Source organism: Augochlora pura, chromosome 3 (genome assembly GCF_028453695.1).
Source record: "Augochlora pura isolate Apur16 chromosome 3, APUR_v2.2.1, whole genome shotgun sequence".
Lineage (NCBI taxonomy): Eukaryota > Metazoa > Arthropoda > Insecta > Hymenoptera > Halictidae > Augochlora > Augochlora pura.
Genome location: NC_135774.1, coordinates 6,487,463 through 6,502,315, shown reverse-complemented (window position 1 = coordinate 6,502,315; position 14,853 = coordinate 6,487,463). Strand labels below are relative to the sequence as shown.

General features: G+C 31.5%; 1 protein-coding gene across 1 annotated transcript in view; it reads left to right on the top strand.

Moving 5' to 3' along the window:
* Adss (adenylosuccinate synthetase) overlaps positions 1-14,853 on the top strand; it is a 29,706-nt gene extending 14,853 nt beyond the window's left edge. The window contains exons 2-6 of the mRNA XM_078197345.1: positions 5,752-5,854; positions 11,662-12,025; positions 13,519-13,911; positions 14,129-14,385; positions 14,511-14,853. Coding sequence (XP_078053471.1) covers positions 5,752-5,854; positions 11,662-12,025; positions 13,519-13,911; positions 14,129-14,385; positions 14,511-14,560 — 1,167 coding nt within the window. The 3' untranslated portion in view covers positions 14,561-14,853. The remainder of the gene's footprint in view (positions 1-5,751; positions 5,855-11,661; positions 12,026-13,518; positions 13,912-14,128; positions 14,386-14,510) is intronic.

Sequence of the window (14,853 nt, the reverse complement as noted above, 5' to 3'; positions counted from 1 at the left end):
CCAGATATATATAAAGCGATGATCAAACAATGATTTTTTCTATGTGCAATTACGTTTTGAATAAGAGAAATTACTTTGTACGATTTTCATTATGTCTTATATTTATGTTATTCTTATGATTTTTAACAAATATCAAAACTCTATTGGTATTGATTTATTCTCCATTCCTTTCGCAATATGCTGCTTTTTGAATTTTGTAAATATCACGCCTACTTTGGTTTTTACGAGCATTTTTGCAAACCTCTACAAATTCGTCGATTCGGCCCGGTATTCTTCGCCTAGGTACGCTCTTTTCGCTCGGTGCTAAAAGGGTTAATAACTTTTGAGATATTTATGGTTATAGCTTCATTATTGTCTTCTCTACAGAATTATTTTACATCATTATCGAGTGCTTTTATTGGTTATCGGTAACGTCCGAGCTTCCTATGCTGGGAACCGGAGTTCCGAATCCTGTCCGTAATTAGTACGCTTTTTCAACCTATTTCTTATTTTGTATTAGGTATTCGGTCATGACTATAAATTATCATTATATGTATACAGGACATACAAAAACTATTGCTCATGTAAGTATCAATTACGCCCTGATAAACTTTCTGATGAAACTTGGGCAAAAATTATTTTAAATATTAAATAATTTAAATTTATTTTATTGTTCACAAATAAATATAAACAACTCATAATATAGTAACATAACTTTCTCAATTTTAACATTTTAAAATTGAATTTTTTTTATCATATTGTTGATAATTTTTTTTTTTATTAAAATGAGACTAAACATGACATAACTTGGAAAAATATTTCTGATTAAACACGATATAATTTTGATTATATCTAGTTATTTAATATTTAATATGTAATTCATTTTATTCCATTCTCGCTGCGACAATATAAGAAAAATACATTGTTACACATATTAATAGTAACTGTACATTGAAAAGCTAGATTGATATTATGCATAATTATGCGTATACTAATCAGATAAGTTCAACATTATATTCTACATTAAATTGTTTTGCTACATATTATTCTTGGAAATGTCTAATATCGTAGCTTACGGTAATGTTTTTCCTCTGTTTCTAAGACCTCTTCAAATTCCAGGGTTAATGCAAAAAGTAAACTGTCCCTCTTTACTCTCCGTCAAACATGTAGAATCGTTCCAATGAATGTCTTCCGAATCGAGCATTTCCTTTGTGAATGTCAGTGAATGGAAACATCTGTACTCTGAATGACTCGAAATCGAAGCATCTCTACCTTGAACGTCTCGAAATGGAGATATTCGAATCATACACATGCTCTCTTTAGTCTTGCCATTAATATTTTATTTATTGTTATGAATCGGATATTCTAATGTTTTTTCACAAATAAGATAAGTTGCTTGATACGTATAATAAATAAATATGGTGTAAAGCATGTCGTGCTTGGCATTGTCTTAATTGAGAGTATCTGACGAATATATTAAACAAAATTTTCTTCAACAAATTTTACATAGAAAAATGCGCGACTCTTGCTTGAAACATTTTTTTGGAAGTTCAATCTTTTTCTAAGATATTTAGCTACTTATAATTTCTCTATTAAAATGGCCATATTACTTTCTCCTGGAAAGAGTTTTATTTGATTTAAAAACATTAAATTACAAAAAACATATAGGTTTATGAAATAAAACACAGAGTGACCTTAAAATAATCTTGAAAATGCTTACGTGTTAAAAAAACTGGCAGTGCTATTTGAGTCCCTATTTGACATACTAAAAGATATGTCGTAGCTTCTTTTTTTTTAATCATGTGCCTACAAGATTTTTTACAATTTTAATTTAAATGGAACATCTCGTATACATTCGCTAGCCTTGTATTTATTTCCAGAAACAACACAACAAATAACGCTTGACTTTTTAATTCTTATATGCACTGCGGTGGCTGATTCAAACGCTTGTCAGTGAACCTTTTCCTTTACAAAAATTCTGTCCGAGGCGTGTTAATGAGTTATTAACGAAAAACAATGACCAATGAGAAGCAAGCTCCATCGGCGCGAAACGGTCGAACCGACGAAGCCAGTTTTGCTCATTGACTCAACCGCCTCACGTCAGCGGTACTGTCATACTTGTCATTGGTCAATATTCTTTTTGTTAATAACTTGTTAACGATGATTTGGAGAATATTTTTGTAAAGGAAAAGGTTGCTTGAAATAATCGCAGGTATCTTCTATTTCCAAATTGTTAGACATTCTTGGAACACTGTATACCGTTCGTAACCGTTCTACCGACATCTTCGCTAATAGCTTTACTGACTGACAGGTTTTCTAGCGGGTGCAAGACGAAACATTTACCTTTCTTTTCTTCCTTTCCTCCATTTTCGAAAACGAAAAGAATAAAAGATGATAAAATTTATAAATTTTTGGCTCTTTAAATGACAACTTCCAATGTTGATCAGAATATTCCGCGTTGTTATTGTGGAAATTTGTTTAATTTTTCATTCTTTAGGTAAGTGACGTAGACCCATTGGTGACGCTTAGGAAACAGCTGTTATGTAGGCATCGACTGCTGCACAATTCGGAAAAAGAAACGTTACCTTCATATATGAAATGTCCTTTACATATCCATTTAAAAGAAAACAATTATGTTAGACTACGATTATACTTGCACGAAACCGTTTAACTCTAGTTTAAAATATATTGCAGCTATTATTTATCGGAATGTAATTTATTCAGAATGTAATGGAACATGTTAAGAAAAAAGTTAATGATCAGGAAAGAAAATTTAAAGAAAACTGACCAATTTTCGGCTAAAATGGGTATATTGATAAAAAATTCAAAAAATGCGTTGAAAATTCGCGTGCTCGCGAATCGTTTCATTGGCTTCTGTTTTTCGTTAATAACTCGTAAACAAAGCCGCGGATTGCATTTTCGCTAAGGAAAAAGTTACTCCAATTGACCTCAGGAACGCTTCATTTCTCGGAATTACAATAATTATGATACACCCTGTATATAATACCTAATTACGCGGTTTAGAAAGTGTATTGTAGAAGGTGAAAAATGGAATATGGTCATTTATATAGTGATTTAAGTTTAATTCATATATTTATTTAGTAAAGAAATTAATACTTGTAAAAAATCAAATACATTGAAAACGATAATAAAGTTTGTACATGCTCGTGTATCCAAATCGAACATTTCAAACAATGTATTATATTCTCGAGACGTTTTTCACATAAATTGCAGAACTAATCTTCTTGATTAATCAATACTAGTACAATTTTAAAAAACTTCGTAATAGTACGATTTAAGCAACTCGATGCTTCAAAACATGCGATTATCTAATTTTAAAATAAATTTTAATATGCTTTCAGAATTCTCATAAGTATTACACGTAATTTAAGCTAATATTAGCGTAAAAGTAAATACGATTGTACTATTATTAAAATAGAGAATGCGTATTTAACGTTGTTCAAATTTTACTTTAGTCTTACCTATTTTATTAAAATTGACGGGGACAGCACAGAAACACGTAACATAAAATATTAAGAACCATTATAATTGAATGAGCTTTTGAGAGATGTCGCTAACTGTCACCACAATTTAATTTTAAGCGAATTTTTAAGTGGACTACGATTCAATAATCTGGTACGATATTGTCAATCTCTTCCTGTCTTAGTAAACAGAAAAACCGTAAAAAAATTGCAACACTGAAAGTAATAGTGGTTGTATTATGCCTTCAATAATTTTTAAAGAGTTTCGTTAAATGTAAAAATTGCGAGCATGTTTCTCTTACAAAATACTTTTTATTATTAGTAATTGTAAAAGAAATGTTCCAATCGTAAAATGGTTTGATTATGAAGTGTAGGAGTTTAGTAGGTACATCTCTATTCAGAACTTCAAGTAAAACGATCGAATAATGATCGTATAGAATCAAAACATTCATATTCAAGGACAAGATAATCTGAATGATTATAAAAATGCATAATTGATGCAGGATAAATAAAAAGATAATTAATGTATCAGATCAACGATTTTTCAACTATTGAATAAAGAATTCGAGGCGAGGCATTTGCACAATTGCGACTACCGTAACAGAAACGTTTATTGCATCATTCGAATATCACGCACATTTTCCACGCTATTGCTTCTAGACTAAACTAGATAAGAAAGAGTCTACGCTAATAAGAAAACTGTTAAAATGGCACGAACTATAAGACAATAGAAACTGGAGAAGAATTTACTAACGAGCACTTTGGTCGAGAAGTCAATTGTTATTTAAGATAAGAATACCTATATAATCAATTGAGAAACAGTTTTCTTTTCGTAAGCCAATAAAAAAACATCTGAAGAATAAGTACATGCACTTTACAAATACACAATGTTTATTCTACAAATACATAAATACATGAAAGAATTCGAACATTAGAATAACTTTTGTACCATATGTATATTTAAATGAATATACATTGAAGAGGAAGAATTCTTTACGGTATATTAAAGTAGAGTATGCATATAAATGTAAAAATACAAAAATCTTTCGAGTTAATGCAAAACATTTACTGTAACCTTGACATAATTAAAAAATATAAAAGAAACATCAAAATTTCACGCCACATGAGCATAAAAATGCTTTGTAAAATTAAGGCAGAAAGTAGTAAAAATACATTTTCTTAAATTTTTATTATTGGTTTAATATCTCTATTATTTAATGACATGTTTTAAGAAGTTTGATTTCGTTTTCTATCTCAATTTTACACGGTCTTGTGATTTGTTTATAGTATATATTTCCTATCTTGCAACTTATATGTCAAATCCGAATTCAAATATAGATCTTTTCTGCTACGATCATCATTGTAAAAAGCGATCAAAACCGAATATGTCCATGTTCCATTGTAGTCCCAATCGATGAATTAGTTCATAACGATTTTATCAATATCTCAAGACGTAAAGACTGTTGTATATAGATCATTGAAATCATCTTCACATCAGATGTGATATTATAATATACAATACATTAAAAAAATCAGAGTGACTTTAATTTTTTATTGAAAAGAAAGTTTTTTAATTTTTTATATTGAGTTTATAGAAGCTAAGTACTAATTAATTTTTGTTTGAAATTTTTTTTAAAAGGTATATATCACAATTTTTTCTTTCTATTAAATCGCTTTTTTATGTTAAAAAATTGGTCAATTAGAAAAAAATCTGAAAAAAGTTTCTAACACGTCTTTAATGGGGAAAAATGGCCAGAAAAGCTCATGATATCATTTACCGTGTAACTATTCTCTTGGACCTGCTATAGTATTTAGACTTTTCAGTTTTCCTTGATCAGCTATTGAACGGTATAATATTTATGTAAGAGCCTTTTTTACCATCTTATTCGACCAGGCAATTTCAGATAAATTCATGAAATATTTTTTCGAAGAATTGTAAAATCAATTTTGAAAAATGTGGAAAAGTTTAAAAATGTTGATTTTTTATTTAACTGATCAAATGCCCACCTTTATATTTTTATGGTAATAGTATATTATTATAGCTGTTTGTGAAATCGGTTGACACATAATCATGCTACGGTCATGAGAGATGTACAAATTGCCTGTTTTTGCTGCGATTTTCGCAATCCTTAATTATTTACAATCTATCATTGTAATCATTGTAATCATTGTAATTATGCATGTAAAACATGCATAATTACTGATGCAGGGGTTGTACAACACCATGAAAATGGTGTTAAATAAAACTTATATGTGTATGGAAAGATAAGAATTTATTTCGAATTTGCAGGGAGGAAGCAATGCTGGTCACACTGTCGTAGTAGATGGTTCGGAATTCCACTTCCACCTTTTGCCCAGTGGGATAATCAATGCTGAATGTACCTCTCTTATAGGTAAGGACATAATTATTTTCATCAGTTTGCATTAGAACTACCTGGGTCCAACAAAATATGGGGTTTCAGAACGTTTATGTTACAATCATTAAAAATTAATTAAATAAATAATTAATTATCTTGTAAATCTCGAACAGTATACTGTTTCACAATCGATCGAGCGAGGACTCAGGGACCAATCGTACCCATATGACGAACATGCTTTAATTTATTGCTCTACAATTGTAACATCTATAGGAAGTAAACAAGTAGTACGGTTTTTAAACATGGATTTGGCGTACAGTGTAAGAAAGAGAGGTGAACTGACTTCATCTCTACCCCTGTGATCTTAAATATTTATTTCTGATAGAGTTGGCTACGTATGCTCTCGAGAAGCTTTTGTAGTATCGGTGAGAGTTTCTGCTGTTTGCGCAGTACCTACTATCGTAGCAGTAACATAATATCTTGTAACCACGTTTATACAAATGTGTTAACTACATCAGCGCTCGTTAGCAGATGAATACTTTTCCTGTAAGCTGTCCGACCCGTTCCCATTTTTATACCGGGTGTTCCTAAAGTTCCTCGCAATCGCGAAATGATGGTTTCATGAAGTCATTTGAAGCCATTTTTCCTTTACAAAAATTTTCTGCTGAGCGTCGTCAATGAGTTATTAATGAAAAACTGGCTAAATTTCAGTTTTGCTCAAAAAGCGAATGGGCCTCACATCAGTTGATCACGTCTCTCGGGGGTTGCTGTTTCCACGTATTGCATTTCCACAAAGGAAAAATTATTTCCGGATTGTTAAACTTTTTTGACACACCCTGTCCTTAACTGCCCTATAGATGTCCTCACGTCACATGTTTTCATGCAATTCTTTCTCTCTCTCACTCGCACACATCGTCGTTATATGCCGATAAAAATGCTCATTCTATTTCATTCAGTCTCAATCTCTGTCACCGTCTTCAGACAAATACAGTAAAGTCTTCCCGGACGTCCAAGTTTTTGCACTGCTCGGGTTATCCCTGAGCTAGTTTACAGGTATGATGCAACACGCACCGCGATTCCTTTGGCTCATATACAATGATATAACTTTTTTCATTTTTGCATTTTAGAGTAGAATTGCTTTTATTATTCTGCTGATTGATTTCTGATTAAAATAAAATCATATTTTTTATTACATTCATTTATTTAATTCTAAATAGATTATTAATTTAATTCCATTATTGCTGCGACTATATAAGGAAATACATTGTTATACATACAAATAATAACTGTAGATTTGTGGTGCGCTGTGAAAATTGGTTATTTAGAGGAGCGAGGAGCGGGAAAAGAGAGGGGAGACTGTTTCGTCTCGGGCCAGCTAGGAGACTCGTCAGTAAAGCATTTTAGCGTACCCTGCTTAGACAGGGATACGGATAAGGACGGTTTTAGGTACTAGCGGGAAAGGAATCCATCTGCTGGCGATTGGCGGGGGTAGTCGCCACAGATTGAAAAAACGCATTATTATTATGCATAATTATGTATATATTAATTAGATAAGTGCAAAATTATATTCTACATTAAATTGGTTTGTTGCGTATCATCCTTGGAATAGTCTAGTATCGTAACCTACGGTGACATTTCTTCTCTATTTCACAATAAGAAATGATATAAAAAAATTAATTTATGAATAGTTCATTATTCCAAAATTTCTTGAAATTTTAAAATTGATGAAAAAAATTATAATACACTGTTCTTTCGCACTCTCCGTCAAACGCGTAAGCTCATTCCACCGAACGTCTGTCGAATCGGGACACCTCCATTTCTTAATGTCTGTCGAATCGTGGCATCGCCCTTTTGCATGTCCGTCGAACGTAGATCTAAATCGCGAAACTCCACTGGTATTTTTTTTAACGACACACATATGTCTGCTCATTATCTTTAAGACTTTTCGTGCCTAGCTATTTTTAGGTATTTTTATTTCGTGCTTAGCTATTTTTTCATTCTAATCATGGAAATTAATTTTTGCGTTCTAAATTTGATATAAACTAGTTTTTAAACGGTTTAAATAAACATGTAAGCATGTACTATCGGTGGTTATAATTAAAATTTTGTATAATGAAATGAAATCAGTTACTTTTTACGTGTAATGAATAAATTATAAATTTTGTCTGGGGTATGTCGTGTTTGGACACATTTGAAGTGTAAGAGTCTGACCAATATAGTAAAAAAATATAATGTGTAAAAAAATTAGAAGTACACTTTCCGTGTATTCATAATGTACCCCCCCCCCCCCCCCCCCCGATCCTTCTACTTATACCAAGCCCGCCGCTACTAAATGAAACTATCTGAAAGAGTAGCGATCAGCTACTCTAATGTACGCCGGCATGCTACAAAAGTACATTGTATTGCTGGAATAAAAACGAGAACTTAATCTCTTTATTTATAATCTGTTAGTTCATATTTATTCATTATATGTATCGAATAATTTATTTTATTTATGAAGAAAAGCATTATAAAATCTGATTCTTAACTATTTATGAAATATTGAAAGCAACGTCAAAAAAGGTACGTGTATCGTTCAAAAGAAGATATCTGTGAAATTATGCTATTTAGACCAACGTTCGCTTGATATTTATGGTACAGAAGCTTCGAGCTAGAAACATTCAGAATAGAGATGCTTCGAATTTGAGACATTTAGAGTAGAGATGCTTCAATTAATTGACATACAGCGGAAAAGTACTCAATTCAACAAACATTCGCTGGAACGATTCTATGCATTTAACGGAGAATGTAAAGGAACAGTTTACTTTACTTTTTCCATCAACTCTGGAATTTGAAGCAGTCCTAGAAATAGTGAAAAATCGTGACCGTAGGCTACGGTACTAAATAAATCGAAGGATCGTATACAACACAACAATTTAATATAGAATATAACTTTGTACTTATCTAATTATTCTACGCATAATTATGCAGAACAAAAATGTAGCATTTTAATGTACAGTTACTATTGATATGGTATAGAAATGTATTTTTCTTATAATAATCGTAGCAATAATAGAATAAAATGAATTACACATGAAGTGTTAAGTAAATAAATATAATCGAAATTACGATCGTGCTTGATTTTATTTTAATCAGAAAACTATCAACAGTATGTTTAAAAAAATTCAATTTTAAACATACACAAACATTTTTAAAATGGGATTTTAAATTGGCTTCAAGATTTTAGCAGTTTTCGGGATATTAACGAAAAACGAAGCTACAAAACATAAGCTTACCTTATTACATTATTATTTACATATTTTTTGCACTACTGTTTTACTGATCACAATTTTTCTTGCAACTTGTCATAAAGTTGTGATAATGATTGTATTGTGAAATGTTAAAAATACGTTCCCATTTTCTTACATCTTTTTTTTTACTACAGACACTGCGATAGATTAATCTATAGTGCAGTTCTGGCCATGGAAATTATTGACATTAGTTATTGACAACGTTTATCTTTATGGTTGTGGATTTAAAGAATTATTGTACAGTCCGAACAAAGATAATAATAATTGGATTGCGGATTTTATGCGTTTATGAGAAAAATAAATATGGAGACGGTACACGAAAAATTCAATCTTTTGTACGTATTAAGGTAGAAAGATTTACTATTTTATGTTAGTTTGTTGCAATTGAGATTGGGACCATTTTCATTTCTCATAATAATCTGCATATCTATAATAATGTAGGAAACACAAGGTGTGAAATTAAGAAGGAGCTTGCTTCCTTAGCAAAGTTCTTTATTGGACTGCCGTTCTCTCCTCTTTGAAAAAAGGTCTAGCCCCCTCGCCTAACCACCTCATCTCCCAAACAGAGACCTGTTATCACCGAGACATAAACGGTACATCACCTGACCGACGACTATCTTTAAGATCGCTTGCAATAATAATAATAAAGTAGATCTTTTTACACTTTTCAAGAAGCCAAAACATTTTTAATAACTATACATACTTTGTTTCTATTTGTTTACAAAATGTATTCAGTTTTCCCTCTTGTATGTAAAATACGCAAGATTCGCGAGACATATGACTTTTCAATCATCTTTTTTAACTTTCACTCGATTTCTAAAACTAAGACGTGAACATGAACATTTGTGTAACATTAATATTTATGAGGGATTTTTTGCATCCTACAATATTGTCTGGAATAACGAATGCTTCAGATATGTACGAACATTAGTTAGAATATCGTTCACTTTATCGTGACCTTCGTTTACATTATCTTCAATTCTTTGGATGACTTCATCGTCGTTCATAACGTGTACTCCGTTATTTTTGAGACAATCATCTATTCATTCTGTTATATAATTTTTATTACGACGTTTGTGATCATTGTCGTTCTTATGAATTTCAGTTTCTCCTTCTCTTAGGACATTCGGCGTCGCTTGTATAGTCAGCCACAAAACTCTACTTACAATCTGTACAATGACGTTCACGAATCGTTTGCATGATATTTAAAATGTTTCTAACGGCAACACATCTTGACTATTTAACATATTTATCTATTTTATGTTTAGATAATTAATGATCTATTCTTGTAGATTCGAATACGTTGAACACAAATGTTCACTTTCAATGTGATTTTCTGCTTTAATTGTTAAAACTATGTGAACGTTCCGTACATAGAACGATTTTCTGGACACTTAAACACAACGGGTATATTTTTCATAATTTTACAAACATTTAAACAATTTAGAGTAATGTTCTAAAAAAAATGCAAGACACCTCTGACGCAATAGAACAAACCTCCTCACCTCAGAAACCATGAAAAAAGTTACAACGCAGATTTCGCTTTCGATTGATAAGATAAAATCGTTTCGAAAAGTGTTTGATCAGCGTAATGCAAATATTCGCATAAGATGTCGCCTTGTGATTTCTAATCTCTTCAGTCACCATTCACTTTTCTGTTGCCCTGTTTAGAACAAATAAGTATTTTTAATTAGCCTATGAATTTTATGTAATTACAACAACCATTATGAGTAGGTGAAATTTTAAATATTGAGAAAACTAAAGGAATTTAAGACTGTTACTACTGAAAGTTTGAACCCATTAAAATAGTTCATTGATAACCATGGGAAGACCCGGGAAGTCTTTCCGTAATTTTTACATACATAGTTGAAAGACATTTGAATACAATTATAATTCTGAAAATTTACAAATACGACTGCTAGATGGATAGTTTTAATAAACATATTCTCGCTGCAATAGAGTTTGAGTGGCTGGACCAATATAAGCTTCGCACGAGGTACGGAAGTTATCACTTTTCGGCCTCCATTAAAGTGTCAGAATAATAACTTTTTGGAATTGCTCCATCTCTGTTCCGAGTCAGCTTAACATTGCTATAACACTGGGATTGACTATATTTAATTTATCGAAACACATCTTTAGTTTTACAATATCCTAAAAATGTTTATTGTGAGACGAACTTTAGAATTAGAATATTTAAAATAAAGTTACTAAAATACATGATATATTCCTCGATTTTTATAATTGCAGTAAAATTCTATTTCTCCTTGATCAATAGAATAAAAATGTTGTTAATACAAATCTATCAACGAAATGTTGAAATTTTCAATAGTGATCTAAGTCATACATCTGTGATTAAAAATTACTGTAGTTATTAATAAGTTATATTAATTGTCTGAAATGCGAGAAAAGATTTATCTTGAATAATACAAAGAAATTTTTTGAAATTTCTTATTTCTCGAAAGAGTAGTATTTTTATCGGATGAGAATATGGCGTTATGTATTGTAAGAATGTAATATTATGATGATTATGTATCAGCAATGAATGTCTTCCAGGAAATGGAGTAGTGATACATCTGCCAGGGCTCTTTGAAGAATTAGAAAGCAATGAAGAAAAAGGCTTAAAAAATTGGCAAGACAGATTAGTGATTTCCGATCGTGCGCACATAGTGTTTGATTTTCACCAGCAAGTTGATGGCCTCCAAGAATTGGAAAAAGGTACGCAATCACTTGGCACTACTAAAAAAGGAATTGGACCCACGTACTCGAGCAAAGCAGCTAGAAATGGACTTAGAATTGGCGATCTTCTTGGAAACTTTGATAAGTTCTCACAAAAATTCGAATCACTGGTGTCGTCGTATCAAAAAATGTTCCCCGCGCTACAGGTTGATGTGAAAGCAGAACTCCAACGGTACAAAGAGTGCGTATTTCTTCATTTCTTATTTCAAACAAAATGTATTATCCGTAATAAGAAATAACACAGCAATTCGATTTGAATAACACAAATCCATTAATTGATTCTAACATCAACATTATTTCCACCTATACTGTCTTAATGCACAACTTATCTTCTCACAGAAAACACAATGACCACGTGAAAAAGGATAGAAGATATTGTACGAGATGTAGAAATTAATTCGTGATTGTTTCTTCATAAGCTTGTTTTGAAGAACCAATTAAAATACAATCTATTATTGAAAACCATCTTACTGTACGTGTTTACTCCATCTTATAAGTAACTTGTGTGAACTTCCCACTTAAATAAAAGATGGTGGTTTTCCGATACAACGAAATCTTCAATGCTTTTCTCACCTTATAAAGTGTTTTAGAGTGTATATCAACCAAATTATCCAGAACAAGTTAATTTGAAGGTTCTTACGAGTAAGTTTGATTGTATGGAGAACTTTATATTGTACAATGACTTCCTTACGTAGTTTGCCACATGTAGCTTCTAATTTGGGCAAGTGATTAGAAATTGTTCATTGACAATGAGTGACATACAGTTGTTTAGCAAATTCCTTTTGTATTTGACAATAATCCTTTTTGCAATGTTCCAAAACCTTTGGTATCACTTTTTACATGTATCACAAATCCAAGCAACTTGTTTTTAAAGTAAAGCAAATCATTCCTTTAACCTTAAGAACATGTTTTTAATTGAAATACGAAAAATATATAGTTTTATATTTTAATTCCTTACATTGTTGGCACCGTCCAGTTAATATCTTTTTCATTTTGAATCTTGGAAAATTTAATGTAGTGAATGAAAGATTTGCTTTTAAAATAAAGTTGCAATTGATTAATTGTGAAGATTACTAATTAATTTTTACACGCAGCCGCATACACACGCGCGCGCGCGTATATATTATATACAGTTATAAATACAGTAATGGGATCTATTCCTACCCGCTTACTGCCCATTATTTTATTGCGCATCCAATCCGCAGTGGATCCAGTTTCAGCAGTGAATTGTCACCCATTCAGAGCAAATATAATTTCTATATCGACCCTTATTAACAGCACAAACTGTGGCCTAGAGATGTGCAAGAGTAGAACCCATTACTGTATATATCATGTATAAATACATAATGTACAGGACGAATGGACAGGAACTATTATAACTCCTTTTTTATTGGTTACATCCAGGGGTTAAAAACAGTTATGATATCGGTTTCGGTTCTTGAATAAATTTGGAGAACCAAAACAGTTGATAACTGTTATAAAGTATATCGGTTTCAGTAAGCTGAATAAGCTATAACATTTCTGTAGTTATTAAGGTTAATTTCATATATGTGTAGAAATTAAATATTCACAGTTGTGTTTAGCAATATAGTCAAAGACATGGCACAATAGCCGATGCATTCATTTCAACTTTTAAAATAAAAGTACAAACTGACATTCTCTTTATGTTTGCAGATATGCTGAGAGAATACGACCATTCGTAAAAGAAACTGTACAATATTTACACCAAGCATTACGTGAAGGAAAGAAGGTTATAGTGGAAGGAGCAAATGCTGCAATGCTGGACATAGATTTTGGAACATATCCATATGTTACTAGCTCCAACTGCAGTATAGGTGGTGTTTGCACTGGTCTTGGACTTCCACCATCCTACATTGGAGAGGTTATTGGGGTTGTTAAAGCATATACTACAAGAGTGGGTGATGGACCATTTCCCACTGAACTATTAGATGCCACAGGCGAACTTTTGCAAAGGAGAGGTCACGAATTTGGAGTAACCACAAACAGAAAAAGACGATGTGGTTGGCTAGACCTAATGCTTCTCAAATTTACAGCAATGGTGAATGGGTAAGGAATGTTTTTATACAATATTACATGCCTAAAACCAATCTATAATTACTCACAAAAGTGCAATTCGGTTTAAGATTAAGACAAACACTTTATACGCTAAATGATATGAATGCAAGTGTTTCAAGTACTTTCATGAACTATTGTACACTAAATTTCGTATTTATAAAAATGAATATAAATGAAAAATATTACTTAATATTTTTATTTATTCCAGATATACATCAATATGTTTGACAAAATTAGATATTTTAGATACTCTTCCAAAAATTCAAATTGGTGTAGGATATCGGTTGAATGGAAAAGAAATTGACTATTTTCCAAGTAGTACTTCTGATTTAGCAAAGGTAGAAGTAATTTATGAAAGCATCGATGGCTGGCAGTCGACAACAGAAGGTGTACGTTCACTAGAAAAATTACCACCGAATGCTAGAAAATATATACAACTAATAGAAGAACATCTTGGTATATCAGGTAATATTCCATAAAATATTATTTATTAATTTGTACAGTCTACTGCGTTCTGCGTCTAAAATAAATTCATGATTGTTTTTTTTTAATTATGTTTTGTACATAACATGAGAATATGTTAATTTCAGTTAAATGGATAGGAGTGGGAGCAAGTCGTGATAGTGTCATTACACTTTGACGTTATCCTTTTCGACTACAACAATGGAAATGTGTTTGTCCGTTTATTCAGTTCGCTACAGGTTTGGCGATAAATTTAATTTGTTAAACGAGTTAACGAAACAAGCGCACAGGGCTATATGACAAAGAGAATCATAGCATTAAGCTTTCCAGTTACAGTAGTATTCAATAATTAAAGAATATGTCTCAATCTCATTTTTTGAGCTGCTCTTTATTGGATAATTCATGGAAATCATGTTATCCACTGTTTCAATGTAAAATAAGATATGTTAAAATATATTTATTTGAAACTTC